We start from the raw sequence: 9987 nt of genomic DNA, 5'->3' as shown, positions 1-9987 counted from the left end.
GTTGCTGTCCTACTGCCACACGTCCCCCTTACACTCATCTCCACCTGCTCCACCCTGCCTGCACCCTCTTCTTCACCTCTCTGTCCATTGCTTTGAATATTTGACCCCAGGAATTTAAACTCATCCACCTTTACTAGCTCTGATCCTTACAGCTTCACCGTTGCACTCGTCTCCCTCTCATTGACACACATCTTACGTCTGCTGTCTGTAAAAGAAAGGAAGAGAGCTCCTTTTCCATCAGGAGACCAGCTATCAAACAGATGGACAGACACCAGAGGAGGACACAGAGACTGGGGAACCAGCTGAGAAGTTTTAATCTATGAAACCAGCCTGAGAATTCTAAAAAACCAAAGTCATGTAATAACTATACGGCGCCAACTGGCAGTCCACAGTATAACTCCTCCTAACTCCTCCTCAACATCCCACACCAGTTCCATAAACGGAGCTTTTATATTTGGTTTGAAATCATAACATTTGAACACATATATACATACAGATATAACATCTGTGTTTAGTGTAAAGCTGCTGCTGGGATTTTATTTCTAACACCGAGCAGTTGGGACTTCTGCACCCTGCGGGGAAAAGAGCGGAACCAAAGTCCGACAGTATCACCGTCGGAACCTCAGAGTGTGACATCTGCCGGATGTAGACAATGAAAGCGTTAGCATCTAGCGTTAGCTCGAAGACCTGAGAACTAAAAACAGGAAAATGTTTCCGTGTTTGTATCTCTGATGGAATATTTCAGCTGTTGAAGTAGAAATGTCCTCTCCTGAGTGTGCGACAGAGTTTAAGAAGGAGAGGATAACGGAAACCGCAGAGGGAGAGCTGGATGAGCGCAGACTGCTGGACATCACCTGGAAACCCGACATAAAGCCGCACAGCACAGGTGAGTCTCACATGAAGCTGACTCATTCTCATCACAGCTCTGCGTTGGATTAAAGTCCAGGAAAACAGATACAAATGCCATGAGCTCATCTCACAGAGGTGACGACACTGTCAGGGGAAAGTGATGTCAGCTGGACAAAGACAGCCGTGACAGCATGAATGTTTTTAGCAGTCTGTCTGATGTCATTCATTGTTGTTTGTCTGTGTGACGCGTGTTTATGTTTGCTTCAGTCAGGATCTGTTCAGTCAGAGAAACAGTCCCTGTGAGCCGGAACTTAAATTTCAGCTCTGCGGCTTTATTCGTTTATTATTGTCCACGACTGTCCGCGTACACATGCGCAGTCAGAGCTCGATGGAGCGGAACAGGAACACGTGATGTTTTCATACAGCATGGAAATGTTATTGGAAGGAGGAGGCGGGTTACAAAGCAGCTTGCAGAGAAAGCAGCAAACCTTTACCATTGAAAGGCTTCAGTTCTGGCTCGTTGCAGCTGAAGTCATCACATGTTTAGAACAGTTTCTGCTCAACCATCTCGCTGCCTTAAAAACGTTTGATACGAAGTTTGAACACCGAAAATAATTACTGGAAAATCTTTATTTTTGGTTTTGTTTTGTTTTTCCACCCACTGTCAGGCCCTTTGTCCACACAAACATGAATATTCCGCTCACACTGGTGTGGTTCACAGCCAAGTGTGAAGCCACGTCGCTCAGGTCGCGGCTCTCGGCGTGCAGCGCCCTCTCCTGGTCAGGGAGCCACAGCATTTTCTCAATCGAGACCTGCTCTATTTTATTTTGCTTCTTTGTTTTTTCTGTGTAACTGAAATCTGTTCTTTTGTCTAATTTTGAGACATTTAGCTTTGTCGTATTTTTTCCAGTTATTACTGTTACTCGTTGCCTTCTACAACAAAGACATTTTCCATCGTTTATTCGAAGTGTTAGTACATAAAATAAGAAATTGCTTTTATAATTATTTTAGATTAATTTATTACATTTTTAAAAATATTGTTGTGCCTCCAGACGTCTCACAGCAGCATGTCTGTAAGGAGGAGGAGGAGGTTCTCCCTGAGCAGCAGCTCTGTGACCAGGAGAGGAGCTCCAGTGTGGGCCAGGAGGAACCAGAAGCTCCACAGATTAAAGAGGAACAGGAGGAACTGTGCAGCAGTCAGCAGGGAGAGCAGCTGGGACTGAAGGAGGAGACGGATACCTTCACACTGGTTTTGGAAAAAAATACCATGCAGTGTGAGGGAGACATCAGACATCAGTGCAGACCGTTGGATGTCATCTGGAAACCTGAAATCAAGTTACACAGAATAGGTGTGTGAAGCTGAGGTGGTCCTAATGAAGCGAGTGTGTCTTACATGTGTAGGAGCACAGGGTGAGGAGTACGAACTAAGGCTGCGTCCACACTGCAGGTCTTAATGCTCAATTCCGATTTTTAAATCAAATCTGATTTTTCTGTCTGCTTGTTCAAACTACAAATAAAATGCGACAGCAAACGCGCTCTAGTGTGAACGCTCAAAGCAGCCGCATGCGCAAAAGAAGACGTCACACACAACGCGCTCTGTTTACACCCAGAGTAAACAGTATTGTTTGACTGATGGCCCTTAATATTACGTTTCCCAATTTTGCTTTAAGTTATAAAGTTATTTTATTATTTACATTTGGCCTAATAATGATCCTTATTGCTGTTTCAGAGGAGCGCTGCTTCAAAGGATAGCTGCAGATTTCTGTCACAATCTGCAGATTATACAGAACAAAGAAAATGTTCACGTTTCTCCAACGTTGTCTTCCCAACAGTTTCACTGGATGGACAGGAAGTGTTCACGATGTCTTCTCCGGCGCTGATAATCGGCGTCTGTCTTGTGTCAGTGACGTAAAAAAGACGGATTTAATGCGACGTGACCATCAAACAGCAGTCGCTTTCTAAAACATCAGATATGTCTCGGCTTCAGTAGCACATACGAAAGTGACCCAGATCGGATTTGAAAATATCGGATTTGCGCCGTTCACGCTGTCAAAGCGTGATCAGATATGGGTCGCACAGGGTCAGAAAAGTCGGATTTGATGCGCTTTCGCCTGCAGTGTGAACGTAGCCTTAGAGTAGACCCTCCTAGCACATATAAGACACACGGCTACAAACAGAGAGTGGACAAGATTTTAGCTTTTTTAAACCCAATATCAGTTTTGCTTAGTCAATCAAAAAAGTCTTGTTTCAAATCTCTAGAAAACTTTATTCAGGAAAAATTAAAAGTTTAAATATAATATTTTTACTTTAACAATTTCCTTTTGATTTGATTTTGATTTGATTTTGATTTACGTGCATTTGCACAGTAATCTGACTTTAGCACACATCACAGCTCCACGTCCTGAAAGCTGCTTCACTTATTTCTCCACAAATGAACATTTTACTGTGAAAGTCTGCCTGCTGACGGGGATCTGATGTTATCAGTTTGTGGTTTGGTCCCTTTGGCTCTGACAGAGCCGCGTTACTGTGTGATGCTTCTTCTGCCTCATAAACAACAGATTCTATCACGACAGTGAAAAAAATGTGTGATGATGATTTTATGACAACATAGAAAATTCATTTCTATCCTTCTCTTACTGATGATCTGAGTCAAAGCAGGAATCAACTGTCACAAAGTGCCAGCAGCATCATTACAGTGTAACAATGGTGACACAGCTTTATCTGCAGTGATGCAGCACAATATCAGCAGAGGCTGTTTTCAATGGAAATATTTAAGTAAAAGTATAAAATAAGTGCATAAAGCTTCAGTTTCACAGTAACTAAAGTACCTTAACCTTTGTGACTCCACAGAGCTTCACTGTTGTCACACAATCAAACTGAAACTGATTTTCCAAGCAGATGTTGGGTCGAGCGAGCGCTCCAGCGACGCTCGGTGGAGCCGCTTCTTGCTGCTCTCTGCGGCATGTCTGCGCTTGTGGCCGATGTTGGGAAGGGAAGACAGGGAATGTAAATACAGGATGATATGTCTGTGTCACTGATATGGTGACAGTTATCACACCAAAACCTGTACCGATATTATTTAATGGTGCAGGCAAAGCTGCGTCGGCCTGTTCTAATAACAGACCACAGTGTGAGGAGCTGAGACAGGACAAAGTAACCAGACTGTAAATAACAGGAAACACTTTCACATTAAAAATAAATAAGCCAGTGATGGAAACACGCATTCTATGTTTTTAGCCTAATGTTTGGGTCTCTGTACACTGAGGTGTCCAGTTTATCAGTACGTGCATCAGCAGACAGCTGAAGCCAGCGTCTCACTGCGCTAACAGCTGGCTCATGTTAGCGCGTCTCTGATTTTAACGTTTATGAAGAGATAAATGTTTTTATGATGTTACAAAACTCCTCAGGAAGTTGCAAGGAAGAATGAAATTCTGGAAAAATGGTTCAAGGAGGTCAAATTAGGGCAAAACAAATTGATAAAAACAAATTATCATTAAATTTGAATAAATCTAAACTTATGTTATTTGGAAATAGTAGTTTAAATACAAATGCAAAGATTCAAATAAATGGTGTTGATATTGAAAGAGTCAGTGAAAATAAATTTCTGGGGGTAATAATAGATGAAAAACTTAACTGGAGAGCTCACGTAAGATATATTCATTCCAAAGTATCACGAAGCATTGCAGTACTAAACAAGGCAAAACAGGTATTCGACAGAACATCACTTCATATTCTCTACTGTTCACTGGTTTCACCATACTTAAGCTATTGTGCAGAGGTCTGGGGCAATAACTATAAAACCACATTACATTCACTTTTTACTCTTCAAAAGAAAGCAATTCGAATCATCCACAATGCAGGTTATAGGGAACATACAAACTCACTATTTTTGCAGTCTGAAATATTGAAAATTGACGATATAGTGAAATTCCAAACAGCACAAATTCTATTCAAAGCAAAAAATAAAGAACTGCCAGGTAATATTCAGAGTATGTTTCTTTTGAAAGAAGGAAGTTATAATTTAAGGGGTTTTTGTAACTTCAAAACAATGAAGGTACGTACTACAAGAAAAGGCTTTTGTGTTTCTGTTCAAGGAGTGAAACTATGGAACAAACTGAATATGGAATTAAAGCAATGTCCAAACATAAAACTGTTCAAAAAGAGTTATAAAAATATGATCTTCTCGATCTATAAAGAAAAGGAAAATATTTAAATTAAGTGAATGTCTATATTTAAAAACAAACAAACAAAAAATTCATGATGTGATATTATAGTATATAGTATATCAGAAATCTGTTCACTATTTTTATTACAAATTATATCAGTAAGGAAGCTGACTAAATATTCACTGATAATTTATGGGACAGGGGTGGGATTAAATAAGTGTATACTTCTTCCCACTCCCTTTCAACATGTAAATTAATCAGAATGTTTTTTTGTATGTAATTTGTATAGTATATATATTTTTTTCTCTCATTTCTTTTCTAAATGTACTTGTATATTGTTCACATGTTGAAATAAATTACCAATCAATCAATCAATCAAAACAAAATATTTTTATTAATACCTGGAAAAAAGACCCTAAACTACTCCATGTACAAAAGGGCTCTCCTCACCCTGAGCTGAAAGACTCTGTCAGCCTTCAGCAGCTGTTTCTCAGGTGCATCCAAATAATCTGACATTTCATCTCTAATCACAATTAGATTCTAGAATATTTTTACTTTTCCTGTAATCACACTACAAACCTTTCTGTGTCCCTCCAGACGTCCCACAGCAGTACGTCTGTAAAGAGGAGGAGGAGGAGGTTCTCCCTGAGCAGCAGCTCTGTGACCAGGAGAGGAGCTCCAGTGTGGAGCAGGAGGAACCAGAACCTCCACAGATTAAAGAGGAGCAGGAGGAACTGTGCAGCAGTCAGGAGGGAGAGCAGCTGGGACTGAAGGAGGAGACGGATACCTTCATGGTGACTCTTACTTACGGTGAAAGCGACCACAGTGAATCAGAACCAATCAGTGAGCAGCTCCTCTCTCACAGCTCTCAAGAAACTGAGAGCCGAGATCGGGAAGGGAGCGGGAATGTTGAGTCAGGAAAGAGTATCAAGCTAAGAGGGAAGAAACAGTTCAGAAACAGAGGTCACAGTGATGTGGATAACTGCAACACTGTTGCAGGTAAAAAGCCGGTAAAATGCGCTTTCTGCGGAAAGGTTTTCAAACACAAGTCGCAGATGGAGCGACATCACAGGATCCACACGGGCGAGAGGCCGTACTCCTGCACAACGTGTGGGAAAGGGTTCAGCCAAAGCAGCAATCTGACCGTCCACATGAGAACGCACACCGGCGAGAAGCCGTACTCCTGCGAAACCTGCGGGAAACATTTCACCTGCAGCTACAGTTTGTTGGTCCACATGAGAATCCACACAGGTGAGAAGCCGTATTCTTGCGAGGCGTGCGGGAAGCATTTCAACAGTAGCTTCAACCTCAAAGTCCACACGAACACCCACGCGGGCGAGAGGCCGTATTCCTGCAAACTGTGCGAGAAAACCTTCAGTCAGCCGAGTAACCTGAACGTCCACATGAGAACTCACACAGGTGAGAAGCCGTGCCTTTGCAACACCTGTGGGAAAAGATTCACAGACTTATCGGCACTGAAAAACCACATGACCGTCCACACAGGGGAGAAACTTTATACCTGCCAAACCTGTGGGAAAAGTCTCAGCTCTAGGAAAGGCCTGATGGTCCACATAAGAACCCACACAGGTGAGAGGCCGTACGTCTGCAACACCTGTGGGAAAAGGTTTACCGAACTGACGGCGCTGAAGAAGCACGTGATGATCCACACGGGCGAGAAGCCGTACATCTGTAACACCTGTGGAAAAGGTTTCATCCAGAACATCCATTTGCTGTATCACATGCGGACACACACAGGTGAGAAGCCTTACTCCTGCAGCACCTGCGAGAAACGATTTAAAGACCCATCCAAGCTGAAAATTCACACAAGGACTCACAGAGGTCGGAAACAAAGCCCGGAAGCACCTGTGGGGGAGAATTACCCGGCAGACCAGGCCCGATAAACGTCTGGATTTAAACATCTGTTTGTGATGTGTGAGCTCGCCGTCACACAGAGAGCATCGGAAACTGTACAGCAGGCGTGTGTGAGATATCCCACAGTAAGGCTGCTGTGAGCCTCTGTTATTCTGTTACCTGTGTTTATTCCACTGTTTAGGTTATTTTGCTGTGTACTGTAGCTTTGCCTGTTAGGAGTCACCACATTTCAGTCTCCGTCACCTGCATGTTCTTGGCTCCTCCCACCTGACAGGCCCACCTTTAACATTGTTGGGGTCGTTACTCCAAAAATCCAGTATGCTGTCTGCACGTCCTCGCTTATTTAAAAGTCCCTGAAGAAAGTCGCACTTTACATCATTGCTGCATTACTTCGAGACACCTGTGGTGCAAGCAGCGCTGTATCTGTATGTGATACCACACCTCCAGTTTCTCCACAGAGACACATTTCAGCTCCTGTCTCCGTCCATCAGCGCGCTCGGAGCAAACGGCCCACCTGCTGCTGACGTGACACCACTGCTGCTCACTAATCTTCACTCTTCTTTCCCAGAACTTCTTCTGTGGTCACCTTTATTCCTTGGTGCTTCCTGCGGCTCTGCTCCATGTCATCAATATGCTTTATAAGTTTATTAGATCTCACCACAGCGTGCGGCCTGCAGTGAACGCTCAGCGCTTAGAAGCCGTGGCATTCATGCAGAACGTCTTCATGTTTCCTGGGAACGTTTAAAATTTGAAGGTTTTTATAAGAGACTTGTTTCAGTGTTTGAGATCAGTGCATGACTTTAGCTGCGAGGAGTAAATGTCTGAATGTTTAATTCAAATATACAATTTAAACATTTTATTAAACTATTAAACTGTTTGGTGCAAGTGAAGTAATGTTTGTCGCTATAGTTACAGCATTCTCCTCCCTCCACACGGAGCAAAATTAACGAGTTGTGTTTGAGAAAAAAAACTTTTAATCAGGAGCAGGTTCGACCATGACTGTAGAAAACATGGACGACGCAACAGCTCCCCAGAAATGAAGCCAAAACGTCTCTATCGCCCCCTGGTGTCTGGCTGCAGTATAGGTCATAAACCCCGCCTCCTCCATGTTAGCGGATGGGACTGGGGTCAGACTAAAATAGATTAATTCCCCTTAGATAATTTTTTTTCCAAAGATTCTTTCTTTTGTTTTCAATAGTTCTCATCACGCTGATTGATGTCCGAGGGGTCTCCTTTCCCATGAGTTTGATTCTAATTCCTACCGCCATTGTGTTAAATTGGGGTGAAACATCATCATAACAGCTTTGACTGACAGCTGCAGTCACGGAGAAACTTGCGTATCTCTGTTCGCGAATAGCAGATAGAGCGTAGGCTCTGCGAGGAGGGCCAGAGTTTACGCTACGAAAACACGACCCAGTGTTTTAACCTGACAGCCTGAGGTGTTCTTCAGTAAACTGGACTACCCGACAGAAGGACCCGAGGCCCTGCTGCACCTTTTCGGTAAGTTAAATGTGTTTGTAAGCTAATGCGTAACTACTGTCCTTAGCTCGGTCCTGAGACCTAGCTAAGATGAGCACTCGGCTGTCAGGGTTCGTTTAGCTAATCTGTGCAGGTGAATGAATTTACCCTGACTAAAGAAATCAAGCTGCTCAGTCACTAATTATCATTACTATACTTTTATTACAAGTATTATACTGTAAAAGCAACAGGCTGCATCCTGCTACAGCTCCTGTGCAGAGCTGAATATTAAATATGTGCAAACAACAGCATGTTTTCAGTCTCTTGCCACATCTGTAAAGACAGTAACAATTTTTTAAAAGCTTGTACTTCAGTAGCTCCTCATTACTCTGGAACTATGGATTAAAGTACTGTAGTGTACTGTAATACTGAAAAAATGTAAGAGAAGAGCTTCAGATCCTGAGTGTGTGAGGACAGAAGAATCAGCTTTATTTCAATTTTGAGGGATAAAATTTATATCTGAGTTTGTGATGGTTCTGTTCTCTTTGTGATTACAGGAGCTGCCCTCAGATTCAGACCTCAGCACCACCCAGTGACAGCAGACAGATCATCCAACATGTTCACGTGTTAACTGCAAAATGAACTGATGGAAACAGTGCAAAGGTTAAAGTACCACACTGTTTTATTGATAAAGTTAAAGACAAAAAAACAAAAGGATTAATCACCCCTGTAACTGTGTCACTGTATATCAGCATTAACAGGACCTCAGTTTGGTGTTTCAGAGAGCTGCTGATCTCAGACCTGCACAGCTTCTGTTTTAAACACTTCATGTACTCAGCTGCATGAAGAGCACGTTTGAGTTTCTCTGACACAATTAAATAAAACCTGATGAAGGTCAAAGGTCGTCACTTGTATGTTGAACTACAAACTTGTGATCTGGAATTCTTTCAGTGTTTTGCAGATAGTGTTATTTACCATAAAGTGATTCAGAGAGGATCATGTGCTTTTAAATATACAACTTTCTACAGGACTGAATATAATATCTTTATGTAAAAGTCCGGAGCCTCTGGGGAGTATCTGAGTATTTATAACATTACACAAACCAAAGGTCCCCATCACAGTGTTCATGAATCTATGAATCATGTATCTATGAAGCGCCTTGAGGCGACTTATGTTGTGATTTGGCGCTATATGAATAAAATTGAATTGAATTGAATGAAATGCTGGGTTTATCCATCTCGTGGGGCGGGCCTACGGAGGAGTGCTGAAGATTTCCCTGTGAGGGAGCTGCTGGTGAAGATCAGCAGCAGCCGTTCTTCTCTGCGTGAGTAGCTTAATGTTGTTCGTGTGTAATTTACGTTGAGTAGGCTAACCACGTTATTACATTAATGCATGTAAGGTGAACTAGCAAACACCGTGGTAGTTACATGCAGCTGTCTTCTTGTTTGATGGCAGATACTCCCTTCACCCTGCCCAAAAAGGCTAAAATGACCAAAGAAGAAGAGGGAAACAGCTGAACATGAGAGCTCTCATGTTTAACACACACTTTATCCATAAACAGAGGTTTTTGGATAAAGTGTGTGGTTTTTTTTCCATTGTTTAAGCACTGCTTCCAGCCAAGAGTGATGCCATATATCCCCTA

At 42.5% G+C, this 9987-nt stretch overlaps 1 protein-coding gene across 2 annotated transcripts; it reads left to right on the top strand.

Moving 5' to 3' along the window:
• Window positions 1–468: 468 nt before the first annotated feature.
• Window positions 469–7763, top strand: LOC147307619 (uncharacterized). 2 transcript variants are annotated; one of them, XM_086271737.1, is made up of 3 exons: window positions 469–886; window positions 1902–2198; window positions 5613–7763. In XM_086271737.1, the coding sequence occupies exons 1-3, from the start codon at window positions 760–762 to the stop codon at window positions 6914–6916; spliced, it is 1728 nt and encodes a 575-aa protein (XP_086127863.1). In that variant the 5' UTR covers window positions 469–759; the 3' UTR covers window positions 6917–7763. The 2 variants fall into 2 exon arrangements, with proteins under 2 accessions (XP_086127863.1, XP_086127864.1); XM_086271738.1 differs by lacking the exon at window positions 1902–2198.
• Window positions 7764–9987: the final 2224 nt, after the last annotated feature.

The sequence above is a fragment of the Aulonocara sp. 'chitande type north' Nkhata Bay genome, linkage group LG18, assembly GCF_057382095.1.
Source record: "Aulonocara sp. 'chitande type north' Nkhata Bay isolate Kocher_YH1m ecotype deep benthic linkage group LG18, A_spYH_male_GT1.1, whole genome shotgun sequence".
Classification (NCBI taxonomy): domain Eukaryota; kingdom Metazoa; phylum Chordata; class Actinopteri; order Cichliformes; family Cichlidae; genus Aulonocara; species Aulonocara sp. 'chitande type north' Nkhata Bay.
This window is presented reverse-complemented; position numbering and strand designations above follow the sequence as displayed.

Bases quoted from the DNA above. Each gene is read 5' to 3' on its own strand.
- LOC147307619 (XM_086271737.1), top strand. From the start codon at position 760: ATGTCCTCTCCTGAGTGTGCGACAGAGTTTAAGAAGGAGAGGATAACG. The intron at 887-1,901 runs GTGAGTCTCACA...TTGTGCCTCCAG, and splicing joins CATAAAGCCGCACAGCACAG to ACGTCTCACAGCAGCATGTC. The intron at 2,199-5,612 runs GTGTGTGAAGCT...GTGTCCCTCCAG, and splicing joins AATCAAGTTACACAGAATAG to ACGTCCCACAGCAGTACGTC.